At 47.2% G+C, this 12,968-nt stretch overlaps 1 protein-coding gene across 7 annotated transcripts; it reads left to right on the top strand.

The window, feature by feature from the left end:
- The first annotated feature begins 98 nt into the window (after positions 1-98).
- On the top strand, positions 99-11,138 carry RSAD1 (radical S-adenosyl methionine domain containing 1). Of its 7 annotated transcripts, none has more exons than XR_012130702.1 (10): positions 99-2,022; positions 2,149-2,353; positions 4,412-4,777; positions 4,987-5,050; positions 5,477-5,624; positions 5,841-5,895; positions 6,584-6,687; positions 6,866-7,015; positions 10,721-10,884; positions 11,007-11,138. XR_012130702.1 is itself a non-coding variant. In XM_036999038.2 (10 exons), exons 1-9 carry the CDS (start codon positions 1,430-1,432, stop codon positions 6,981-6,983), a joined length of 1,329 nt encoding a protein of 442 aa, XP_036854933.2. In that variant the 5' UTR covers positions 99-1,429; the 3' UTR covers positions 6,984-7,015; positions 10,721-11,138. The 7 variants fall into 7 exon arrangements, 5 of the variants coding, with proteins under 5 accessions (XP_036854933.2, XP_017496869.3, XP_017496870.3 ...); XM_036999038.2 differs by having other exon boundaries at positions 99-1,564; positions 1,889-2,022; positions 10,721-11,138; XM_036999036.2 differs by having other exon boundaries at positions 1,435-1,564; positions 1,687-2,022; positions 10,721-11,138.
- Positions 11,139-12,968: the final 1,830 nt, after the last annotated feature.

Here is a 12,968-nt window from a genome sequence, read left to right as displayed (position 1 = left end):
GTTATCTATTTAATTTAATCATCATTTGATCCCTTAGAATTACCAACCCAAATTCTTTTTAGGTTATACTCATTTCTTTTTCACATTGTTGTCAAATTAGTCCAGCAGGAAGTATTCTTAAAAAAACAACAGCTTTATTAAGATCTATTCACATACCATTCAATTCACCCATTTAAAATGTACTATTCAATGGTTTTTAGTATATTCACAGATATGTGCAACCATCACCAAAGTCAACTTTAAACATTTTCATCACTTAAAAAGAAGCTCCATACTCATTAGCTATCATCCTGCAACCCCTTATTCCTCTATCCCCCCAACCAATCCAATTTTTATTTATTTACTTTTAATAGATGAATCGGGGGCTTCCCTGATGGGCAGATCAAGCAGGCTGTAGCCTGACCAAGAGAAAAAGATTCCAAAAGGCACATAGGGTTTCAGTTCACAGGGACAGAAACTCTTCTCCTGCTTGCAATCCTTACCTCCCAGTGTCTGCCCCATTAGCAGTAGCCTCCTCTTTACTTTTTAGAAAATGAACATGAATTTAGGATATTCTGAGTGCCCGGCACTATGCTAAGTGCTTTCATATACCTTTTATCTTGAAATCTTTCCAAAAACTCTATCAAGTAGTCATTACCTCCCATTTCACAAATGGTGAACTGAAACTCAGTTTCCGAATCGTGCCTGAGGCCACACAGCTGCAGTTAGAACCCAGCTATCTGACTCCAAAGCCCATATTTCCACTTCATCAGACTTCGTCGATTGCCTGTTTTCCCAGCCCTTCACCTGCACACGGCTTCTCCCACATACATCGTATCTGACCAGCCTCCCAAGTGGGTGATCCAGAAGATGACAGCCTACTCTCTTGGCCAAACCCTATATCCCTGGGATTTTCTTTTCCTTCAACAACCAGTCCAAGTGCCCGCTCTTTCCCCGGACTCCTCAGCCCTATAACAGACCAGCCTCACAGCAGGGAGAACGCTGGGTTGGTATCCAGCAGGTGCTGAATTAGTATCTGTGGCCTGTCATCTCGTTGGTTTGCCTCTCTCCTGTCTTACGCACCTGTACTGTGACCTGGTCTTAGGCATCCAAATGTCTCCAGCGCCCAGCTCTGAGCCAGGCACATAAAATATGAAGGAACTGATTGATCAAACTAAGAGTCCCTGGATGGGTCAGGGATCTCGGCCCCGGACAGGATACCTTCGGGCCAACAAGGGAAGGTACAGACTGGCGACTGCGGTGAGCTCATCGGTGCCCAGCAGGTGGCGCCGCACACCGGAGGCCGGCCCTTCCCGTCGCGTGGTCGGCCGCGGCGCGGGCACGCAGCCCCTCCTCCTTCCGCTGAGGCAGCCCCGCCTTCCCGCAAGGCCTGACGCAAACGCGGGGCTCGGCCCCGCGCCGCAGCCCGCTCCCCGCCGCTGTGACCGCTATGGGGTTTGCCGGGACCTGCGCGCGTGGCTGGGGTACAGCCGCTAAGATGGCCCGGAGGCGCCACCGCGCGGAGGGAGCGGCAAGTCCGCCGACTCAGGGGTTCAGTGGCCAGCGCGCGGCGCTTTACGTCCACGTAAGTGGGGAGGGGGCGCCACGTGGCCGCCTGTCACGCTGGGAACCCACCTGCCATCCTCCCCACCCCCACACGAGGTCTGGGAGTGGGCGCGGTGCTCTGACAAGGAAATGTCTTGATAGGGAGACCTGAAGCCTCGGTGACCCTGACCAAGTAATTTCTCTTCTGAACTTGGGCATAATGTTTCCAGTGCGAATAGTTTGTGGCTTAGATGGTGTAGCGACTGTTGACGGACCTCGGAATGGGGTGTCTGGGACTGAAGCTGGCAGTGGCAGGGCCGCCCGGGGTCACCCGTCGGCCCGCTCATACACCCCCTGCCCCCAGTGGCCGTACTGCGAGAAACGCTGCAGTTACTGCAACTTCAACAAGTACATCCCCCGCGGCGTAGAGGAGGCTACCCTGCGGAGCTGTCTGGTGACTGAGGCTCAGACTCTGCTGCGGCTCAGCGGGGTGCGGCGGTGGGTTCTGGAGGCTGTGAATTAGTGTTATTTGTGGGGTCTTGGGAATTATTTGGGAGAGTGTATGGGACAGGTGCAGGCATCCGGGAGGTTCCCCCCGGTCTCATCTCTGTCCCTTTTCACCAGGGTGGAATCTGTGTTCTTTGGTGGGGGCACCCCCAGTCTGGCCAGTCCCCACACTGTGGCTGCTGTTCTGGAGGCAGTGGCCCAGGCAGCCCATCTCCCTGCAGACTCGGAAGTCACATTGGAGGCCAACCCCACTTCGGCCTCAGGCCCCAGGCTGGCAGCTTTTGGGGCAGCAGGAATCAACAGGTTATCCATTGGCATCCAGGTAACCCATTTCACCCATCCCATCCCAGGGCACCCAGACCTTCAGTGCTGTCTCTTCTCTAGTCACATTCATTCATCAGACAAACATTTTTGAGTTCTTTTGGGTGCCAGGGCCCAGTAGGCACTGAAAAGTGTGTGGTGACACATTTGTAACAACTTAATTGCTGCTGTGCTCCACTGCAAGCTCCTTGAGTCAGGGGTCACACATGCCTTTTCGTTCATCACAGTATTCCAAGCACCCACCATAGTGCCTGGCACACAGTGGATATTCAAAAAAGATGTTACCTGTTTGGAGATCCAAGAAAGGCAGACAGTTGGTCAGATCATTGCGCATCTCAGTCTGATGAAATCATGGAAACTTCCTGGAGGAGGTTTTGTTTGAACAAGAAGGAGGAACTCACCCCAGGAGAGGGCATGGGAGTAAAAGACACAAGATACAGAAGAGTCTTGCATGTTTTGGGGAAGCTGCTAGTCATTCTTCATGACTAGAGCAGCTGGAGCAAATCTGCAAGGTAGGGTCCAGAAGCCTTCAGCACCTTGCTAGCGAGTTTGGGTCTTTGAATAGTGGTGACAGGGAAATCATTGAAAGTTTTTAGGTAGGGAGAAACACATTCCTCTCAGATTGACGCCTGGCATTTCTATATCCAGTATTGACCCCTCTTCAAATATATGTCCCACTTACCATAGGGTTTGGGTCAGGGCTTTCCTGATGAGATATACTGAAAGGGACATACCATTTATGAGATATTCTCACCCCAAATCAATATCTTAAATCTAATTGTGAGGAACCATCAGGAAAATCTAAATTAAAAGGTCTATTTTGTGTAAGAACAGATAACATGGCATCAGTCTACCCTCTTAACAAATTTTTTAGTGTACAGTATTTTGTTAACTATAAGCATGGTGTTATACAGCAGCTCTCTAGAACTTATTCATTAAGAGAGATTCTTAAAATAATTGGCCTATACTTTTCAAATATGTCAGTGTCATGAAAGACAAAGGCTGAGGATCTAGATGAATGGAGACAAGAGACAATGATAGCTGAATACAATGTGTAACCCCTGATTGGATCCTGGAGTGGGGCAAAGAGAGGAAATTACTACAGTAGACATTATTGGGACAACTGGCTGACTTTGCATATGACTATGTATTAGATAATGGTTCTGTGTCTGTGTTACATTTACTGAACTCTGTAATTGGACTGTGGTTATATGAGAGAATGTCTTTGTTCTTAGGAAATAGACAATTATTAAGGTATAATGGGATACAATATTTAAGTTAATTACATTGAAATAACCACATTTCAATGCTCACTAACGTGACCACTGGCAACCTTATTCTTCTAAAATGTTCTATAATTGCACTGACCATTAAGTAGCCACTGATCACATGCTAGTAAGTTCTTGGAGTGTGATTATTTACATTTAATTAATGTAAAGTTTAATAGTCACATGGTTAGTGCCTACTGTATGGTACAGTGCAAATATAGAACATTTTCATTGTCAGTGAAAGTTCTTTTAGACAGTGCTGGTCTATAACTTACTGTCAAATAACCCAACGTTATAATCATATATGTGTATATTTAGAGAGAGATGAAGCAAATGTGGCAAAATGTTAAGTGGTGAATCTAAACGAAAGTGTTTGTTTTGCTTTTCTTTCTGTTTTTTTCTGTAGGCTTGAAGTATTTCAAAATAAAAAGTAAAATTTAAAAACGGTTGTCTTTGGCATCATTGGACAATCCTAAATTCCAGGCCTGATTTGCCATTGTATGACCTTGGACAAATGATTTAACATCTCTGGATCTCAGTTTTCTTATCTGTAAAATAGAGCTAATATTGGAGGGCTATAAGAATAAAGTAGACATTGCATGAGAATGCTTAGTATATCATGACCCTTCAGTGAATGGTTAGCCTTTGATGCTGGCTTGACCATCACCTTCTAGCTCCTTGCCATGTCCTAGGTTTTCCCTTGTTGTCTGTGTCTACAGTAAACTCGGTCAGGTGTTCCTGTCTCCCTCTGAGCTAGCCTGCGTGCTTACGCCCGACCCTCTCTTCCTCAGTCCCTGGATGATACTGAGCTGCATTTGCTGGGGCGGACACACTCAGCCAATGATGCTCTGCAGACACTGGCAGAGGCCCGGCACCTCTTCCCTGGGCGTGTGTCTGTGGACCTGATGCTGGGGTTGCCAGCACAGCAGGTGGGGCCGTGGCTCTGGCAGCTGCAGGAACTGCTGCACCACTGTGATGACCACATGTCCCTCTACCAGCTGTCCCTCGAGCGGGGCACTGCGCTCTTCACTGGGGTGCAGCAAGGAGTCCTTCCTGCCCCTGCCCCTGAGCTCGCTGCTGAGATGTACCAAGAAGGACGGGCAGTTCTTCGGGAGGCTGGCTTCCGCCAGTATGAGGTCTCCAACTTTGCCCGGAATGTAAGTCCTGGGGCTGATGACTGAAGGTGGGGAATGGGAAGGCTATGATGTGACTATGGAATTATGGCCCTTTGGGGAGAGGGGTTTCTGCTGGTTGCTCTCAGAGGCCTGAGATGGTAGGACATTCCAACCAGGCACTCTCACCAGAGCAGAAACAGAGAAATGGGCTGCCCTCCACTCAGCACTGACGTGTCCCTCCCTTCCCACAGGGGGCGCTCAGTACCCACAATTGGACTTACTGGCAGTGTGGTCAGTACCTTGGCGTTGGGCCTGGTGAGTCCCTTGTAAACCACAGAAGAGATGACTCAGGAGGAGAATGTCATGGCTGTGTGATCTTGGGCCACTTATTAACCTTTACAAGCCTCTGTTTCCTTATATGTATAGTGTGGTAAAAAATAATAACCTACTTTGTAGAGCTGTTGAGTATGTGTTTTGAGGTGCTTGGTATAGTGCCTGGCACTGAGATTCTTAATCTTTAACGTGTGTTAGAATAACCTGGAGGGCATGTTTAAACCTAGATTGATGGGCCCCATACCCAGAACTGCTGGTCTGATGGGGCTAGAGTAGAGTTCAAGAACTTACATTTCTAGCACATTAGATGCTGTTGGTCCCGGACCACACTTTGAGAACTACTGATTTAACATCTGTAAGCACAGTGTTAGCTGCTGTTAAAGTGGGGGTGGTTATTGATGTTGTCAGGGGCCCATGGGCGATTTACACCCCAGGGGGCCGGGGGCCACACCCGGGAGGCTCGGATCCAGACGCTGGAGCCTGACAACTGGATGAAGGAGGTGATGCTGTTTGGTCACGGCACCCGGAAGCGCGTGCCCCTGGGCGAGCTAGAGCAGTGAGCATCTGGGGGCTATGGCTCCTCTCCCAGGGCTCCCCTGCACCCCACACATGCCTCCATGTGTACCTCTTTGCTTCCTGCCTTGCCCTGTCTCCACCTCGCCCACACTGCTTGTTCCTCACAAAGCCCACCCTCCACACATCCCAGCAGAGGGTTGGAGGAATGGGACAGGCATGGAATGCCTCTGCAAGACCTTTTGGTTTTTTCTTTCAGGCTGGAGGAAGTTTTAGCCATGGGGCTACGCACAGATGTGGGGATCACTCACCAGGTGAAGGGTCAGGGGGCTCTGGCACTGCACTTCCTCCCCCAAGCCTTGCAGAATCAATCACTCTCCCTCACTTCCTGTACACACAGACACACACACACACACACAGACACACACTCTCTCTCTCCCTCTCCCGCCCCCCCCAATCCTCTGGAGTTGGCAGCTGGAGGCCAGGACTTGAACCCAGACCAGGGCTGCAGGCACCGGGCTCTAATCCCCATTCTATTGCAGCCTTGGGCATACAGCTTTTCACCTCTGTGAACCTCGGATTTCTCAGCTCTATCAGGGAATAGGCTAGATTAAGGGTTTTCCAGTGTTTTTAAGCAGTGCTGAGGGCTCAGACCGGAAGTGTAACAGATAATAATCAGTCAAATGCAGAGCCTCTCTGCTTGAAGTCACGGCCACACAGCCCTGGCTGGAGCTGGCCGTACCCTGACCAGCAGAGAAACAGGGGGAACAGAGGGACGCCTAGCTTGGCTGGGAGCTGGGTTTCAGCCTGAATGTGAAATCCGAGTGAAGGTGCCTCTTCCCTGCTGGCCATTGGCCTGGTCCTGTTGTGCAGGAGTCAGTTGCTGAGATCCCTTTCTGTACTGGACCTTCCCTCGCTCCACCCCAAGGCATGTACCCAGAGTAGCCCCATCAGCTCCCCACCGTATGGTCCCTGTACCCCTGACCCTCCCAATTTCCCCAGCACTGGCAGCAGTTTGAGCCCCAGCTGACTCTTTGGGACATATTTGGAGCCAACGAGGAGGTGAAGGCACTGCTGGAGCAGGACCTATTGTTGCTGGACCACAGGTGGGCTAGGGGCTGGGTGGGGGTCCCAGGGAGCCCTGACTACATATTCACAGATCTGGGAGATGTGAAAAAGACTGACAAGGAGGGGGCCGTGGGTGCTAGGGCTTGGCACTGGTAGAGGATGGCAATTGAAATTGGTAAGATGAGGGTGTCACATTCAGGCCTCTTGGTTTTGCAGGGGTCTTCGGTGTTCCTGGGAGGGTCTGGCTGTGCTAGACTGTCTGTTGCTGACTCTTCTGCCTCGACTCCAAGAGGCCTGGCAGCAGAGATCCCCCTCCCCTGGGCCAGGAGGATGACCAAATGTCCCTGTCTCCCAGGACAATGCCAGGTAGGCTTTAGGTGCTGGTCTAAAGCTGCCAATGACTCTGCTGACAGCTGCTGTCTCAGTTCTGGTCATTGCCCAGCCCTGGCATCCCCAGGGGAATGGCTACAGTGTGGTGGGTTGGAGGACATTTCTGGTCTGGGAACTCGCATCAAGTCCACTCACCACTGCCAGAAAAGGAGTATTGGTTTTTGAGAGTGCCTCTCATTTGTAGACCCTAAAGCAAATCCTAGCTTGCAAGAGATCTGAGAAATATAGGTCTTAGGCTCCTGGCTCCTATGATACAGGACAGGACATAAAAGGGACTGAGGTATACTGTGCTTCCAGCACAGTGGCCTGCTGGACTCTGAGAAAAGCAGGAAAGATCAGAGCAAGCCTTGCCTCTTTTCTTTTGGCAACCAGGATATGTCGGGTGGTAAGAGCTTCACAGACCCTCGTGAGTCCCCTTTTCCTTGAGAGAGTGAAGGTGGAAGGAGCTAAGCAGAGAAGGGGGTGGGGAGAAGAATTCAGGGAAGATCCAGAGCCTGGTAATTTTCCTCTGGCCTTTTCCTTGCAGAAATGGTCACCCAGTTTTATTTAAACAGTCTAATAAGCCCTGTGGAATCAGCCTTGACTGTGGACCCCTCCTTTGTCTGGAAGCCTTCCCTGGAGTATGGAATCTGGATTTGCGGATGAGAGGCTTGGTCTAGAGCTGAAATTCCTTCCCCCACTCCTTACATTTCATTTTGAAAGATTTTTAAACATACAGAAAAGTTGAAAGAATAGTTCACTGTAAACCATATAACCTTCATTGCAGGGTGTCCATAAAGTCTGGAAATAGGAAGTATTCATAATGTCATCAAGGACGTCTTCAACCCGTAAAAAAATAAAATAGCCATGTTTCCAGACTTTGTGCTCACCCCTATAGAGTTACCAGTTGCTAAGTCTGGTCACCTTTACTTAATCTTCAGCTAGCTAGCTAATTTCTTTCTTTCCTTTTCTTCTCTTCTCTTTTTCTTTGCTGTACCATTTGAAGAAACTCACAGACAGCACGCATTTTAGCTTGTATCTCTTAGGAAAAAGAATGTTTTCCTATATAGCCACACCACCTTCATCAACCTAAGAAAATTTACATTAATGCAGTAATGTGCAATCCACTTTCAAATTTCTCCAGATGTCTCTAAAACACCTTAAAGCTTTTTGGGGGCTTGGGGGAAGACACAGATTCCAATGAAATTTTATGCTTTACTTTTGACTATTATGCCTCTTTGGCCTCTTTTTTAAAAGCCTCCTTCCTTTTGTTTATTTTTCATGACACTCAATTTTTCAGAGTGAAGGCATTTTTCTTACAGCATATCCCACATTCTGGGTGTGACTGTTTCCTAATGATCGGGTTTGGATTAAATATTTTTGGCAAGGAAACGTATAGATGTTGTGTAGCTCAAGGTATGTAATGCCAGGTTGGCCCACTATTGGAATAATACTGATTTTGATGACATGGTTAATGTGGTAGATGTCCAGTCTGTCCATTGTACAGGTTCATTATTTCCCTGGAAATTAATAGATTATCTGCAGGGTGATAACCTTGAGACCAAATGCATGCCCTGGGTCCTAACAATCATTTGCCCAGTGATTTTAGCATTCATCAATGAGCCTTGCTTAAGTCAGTGATTAGTTTGGGAGTTGCAAAATAGTAATTTCTGACTCTCATTCCATCTACGTTCATTACCTTGCATTCATCCATAAAAAACAGCTTTCCCTTTTTTTTGAAGGCCTGATACTTTTACCCTAAAAACTGTATGTATGTGTGTATGTGTGTGGTGTGTGGTGTGCATGTGTGTGCGTGTGTGCGTGTGTGTGCGTGTGTGTGCTTGTTCTCATAGAGAGAGAGAAGGGGGCATTTTCCTTATAGTATGAAAGGGTACCATGGTGCCAAAAGGGATTTAGTACCGCTGCAAATCAGGGCATGCTAAGCTCAGCCTCCAGCTGGGTGACTTTGGATTTTCTCCACCCATCAGAGGTGAGCATGTGCATTTGCTGTGTGCCTAGTGGGTGTCAATACCAGTCCTTCTCTGACCCTGTGATAACACAGTAAGTGTTACTACCTGCCCTTTATTCATGAAATATTCAGCAAGCACTAGTGAAGTGCCAGGCACTGCGCCAGGCCCACAGAGAGGAGTAAGACCTGACCCAGCCCTCGAGGAACTGCCATGTTGATAGATGTGTAAAGAGATAAATTACAGGGTTATCAGTAAAGATGGGCAGGCACGTTGCAGAAGCCTACGGTGTATTTGGTTCTTAGAGGCTGGGGGCAAGAAAGGAGGAGTACCCTTTTCCTACTACCTCCTCTGGCCCTGGGGTGGCGTGCAGGGTGGCCGGTGCTGCCTGGAGGAGCCTCTTCCTGAGCCTTCCCCTGGTCTTGATATTCAAGAAGTCAGCACAGGGCCAGGGCAGATGCACCATCAGATAGCCTGGGCCTACTCAGGTTTCTCCCATCTGCCAGAGCTCGCACCACCTGAGAGGCCTGGGCCCTCTCTGCTGGGCCTCCTCACAAGGCCTGTCAGAGGAGCTGGACAGGAGCCAGAGCCAGGTAGGGGTGGCACAGATCACCTCCTGTGACTCAGCCTGGTCCCACCCTTACAAGGTGAATCAGAATCTCCAGGAGGTGGAGCCCAGGAATCTAGTTTTTAAATGCTTCCTAAACATTCCTAATGATCTGGCCAGTTTGGGAAGCCCTGTCATCTCCTACCTTCCATCCTGATAGGCTGGGGGGCAGGAGGAACAAGGGGGACATGGCTGCTTCCAGACATGACAGAGTGGAGTGAGGTCCTTCCCTCTGCATCCTGGGCCCTCCCCAGCTCGTCCATCAGAGGGGTCCTCCTCCTCCTCCTCCATATGGAGACTTTGGTTGTCATCTTTTCACCCGCCCTACTGAAAAGGACACAAACATAAATGGAAGGGATGCACAGATACTGTGGTGATGAGTGATGGGAGGGGCTGGGGAGAAGTAATATGTGTAAGTGTGTGGTTACAGTCTGAAGGGCCAAACCTTCCTAGTGCAAGAGCACAATTTTAAAGCCCTCCAATTAAGCCACCCCACCCAACCAACTACGGCTGACCCTTGAACAACACGGATTTGAACTGCACAGATCCGCTTACATACAGATTGCTTTCAAGAAATACACTGGAAAATTTTTTGAAGATTTGCCACAACTTGAAAAACATTTTCTTTTTTCTAACTTGCTTTATTGTGAGAGTACAGTATATAATACATATAACATTACAAAATATGTGTTAATTGACTGTTTATGTTACTGGTAAGGCTTCTGGTCAATAGTAGGCAATTAGTCATTAAGCTTTAGGGGAGTCAAAAGTTTTTTGTGGATTTTTGTGCCCAGGATCAGCACCTCTAACCAGGCCTTTTTAAAGGTCAGCTATAATGTGAAGTAGGCATGGCAGCTATTTTAATTTCCATTTTACATATGGAAGCAAAGAGATTCTTGACTCACATTATATATATATAGTAAGTAGCAGACCTGGCATAACACTTCTGGACATCCAGAACTTACTGTTACATTGTCATTTTATACTTATAGATCCTGGTTGATTAAGCTGTCTCTTAAATTAGGCAAATCCCTGACTTCTGTCTGGCCTCTACCTCAGGCTTGAAGCCATCCTTTCTGCCTGGTGCTGGGTAGCGTGCACTCAGTGCCTGTATTTTCCCTCCTTAAGGTGCTCTGACAATGGGAACCCACATGTCCCATTTTCCATGAGACCATCCACTTCCTGGGACAGAACTGTGTACTGCAAAGAAAAGGACTTTCAATAATAAGATTGCCATAGACTGAATGTTTGTATCCCCCCCAGAATTCCTATGTGGAAACCTTATCCCCAAGGTGATGGTATTAGGAGGTGGGCCCTTCGGGGGGGTGATGAGGTCATGAGGATGGAGCCCTCATGAACGGGATCAGTGCTCTTGGAAAAGGGACCTCAGGAGAACTCCCTCACCCCTCCACAGTGTGAGAGCACGAGAGAAGACAACTAAGAACCAGAAAGCAGATCTTCACCAAAACACTGAATTTGCTGGCATCTTGTTCTTGAGCTTCCCAGCCTCCAGAACTGTGAAGAATAAATTTTGTTGTTTAAACCACCCAGTCTATGGTATTTTTGTTATAGCAGCTCAAACGAACTAAGACAGGATGAAATAACTTGTGTGGTGGGTAGTAGTATAGTTCAAAAGTGTCCCAGCCGCCACAGAATGCCCTTCCCTGAGGGCCTGTGGGAATTGACATATCCCTGCCCTGTTGAAGCTGGGAAGGGCCATCAGACTTGCCCAGCAGTGACCTGAAGAGCCAGTGGGGTGGAGCTCCATCTTTTCCCTCTGCCACAGAAACCTGCAGTGTTCAGATAATGTCAGCCTGGGCCAGGGTGCAGGTGGGCAGAGAGAGGAGCACTGACCACAGCAGACATGAGCAGGGGTGAGAATTAGCCTTCTCCCTTGTAGATATTCAGGTTGTTACTGTAGCATAATTGAGACTAAACTGATGACAAAATTTGTAATCCCACCACCCAAAGATTCGCTAATGTTAAAATTCTGATGTTTATCTTAGCAGAAATTCTTATATGCAAATGAACACATTTAGATACACAATCTTACAAAAATGGGACAATACTCATCTTGCTTTGGAGCCTTCTACTAATACCTGATATGTTGTGGGCATCTTTGCATGTCAAATTTGTATCCCTACTCTGGGGTACCACTGCATGGTTATGCCAAAATTTAGTTTACTGATTCCTTTATGGTAAAAATGAAGGTTTAATTTTTTATTTTTATAAACTCCATGGCGAACATCTTATGTCAATATTTTTATGCATTGTATTAATCCTTTCGTTAGGTTTAGAATAAAACCCAGGAAGTGGGATCACTGACTCTGAGGATATGCACATTGTCTGTTTGGATACACAATGCATACTGCCCTCCGGGAAGCCTGCCCAGCTCACACTCTTGCCAGCTCTCTAGTGCTTATTTCTCTGCAGTCTCATCAATAGCAAGCATGATCAATTTTTCCAAATGATTCAATCTGAAGATCACTCTTAACCCTAGCTTTATTATCAGCTGGACAACTATTTCGTCTAGCTGATCATTTTCAAATCTGAGCAAAAAGGAGATGTAACCTCCGGGACCACCCAGGTGAAAGACCAACCTGGAGCCATTTGCCCAAGTGTTTGAGATTGCCTCGACTTTATCTTGCCCATATCTCTTTGGGGAGAATCCTAGCCTCTCCTTTCTCTCTTCCTCTTCCTACTTCCCCTTTTCCCTCAGGGGATTTTTAAAGCAAAAAAAATTTTTTTTGTTATTATTACATAACATAGAAAGGTTGGAATTCTAAATGAGAAAGAATAAAGATCACCCACAGTCAATGGCCCCAACAGATTCAACTTGTTTATTTGCCTGTGTTTGCTAGCAGCCCTCACCCAAATGCATGCAAGATTTTTGCACAGCTGTGCTCTAGGTACCCGATCTAATTTTGCTTTCTGCCCCTTTTGCTTCTCATTTTGTCATAAGCATTTTTCCATGTTGTTACATGATCATCACCTTTCTCATTTTAATTGTTGCACAATGTTCCAGTGAGTGAATATTTTAATAATTACTACCTTAATATAAGTCACTTAATTGGTTACCTATTTTCCTCTATTATGAATAACGCTGCAGTGCATGTTTTTAAGCCTATAGCTTCTTCTTTCATTTGAATTATTTCCTCCAGCAATTCCCAAGAGTGAGGTAGCTGGGTCAAAGGCCATGAATGCTTTAATGATTCTTGGTGTGAATTGTTACATTGTTTTCCAAAGAGTTTCTTTATTTTCCTGCTGAAAAAATAATAGTACTCCTTTTCAACCATATAGAAGAAAGCAGAAATTCTACTACCCAGAAATTACCACTACTAACATTTGGACAACCATCTCTTCAGACATCTCCTGT

This window comes from Manis javanica, chromosome 4 (genome assembly GCF_040802235.1).
Source record: "Manis javanica isolate MJ-LG chromosome 4, MJ_LKY, whole genome shotgun sequence".
In the NCBI taxonomy this organism is placed as follows: domain Eukaryota; kingdom Metazoa; phylum Chordata; class Mammalia; order Pholidota; family Manidae; genus Manis; species Manis javanica.
Note: the sequence above shows the minus strand (reverse complement) of the source record. Positions and strands in the feature narration are given on the sequence as shown.

What these genes read in the sequence shown, in the direction of transcription:
- RSAD1 (XM_017641380.3), top strand. Translation starts at nt 1,745, where the DNA reads ATGTTTCCAGTGCGAATAGTTTGTGGCTTAGATGGTGTAGCGACTGTT. An exon ending in TCTCCAACTTTGCCCGGAAT is followed by an intron (nt 4,778 to 4,986) that starts GTAAGTCCTGGG and finishes CCCTTCCCACAG; the next exon opens with GGGGCGCTCAGTACCCACAA. An exon ending in CTATTGTTGCTGGACCACAG is followed by an intron (nt 6,688 to 6,865) that starts GTGGGCTAGGGG and finishes TTGGTTTTGCAG; the next exon opens with GGGTCTTCGGTGTTCCTGGG.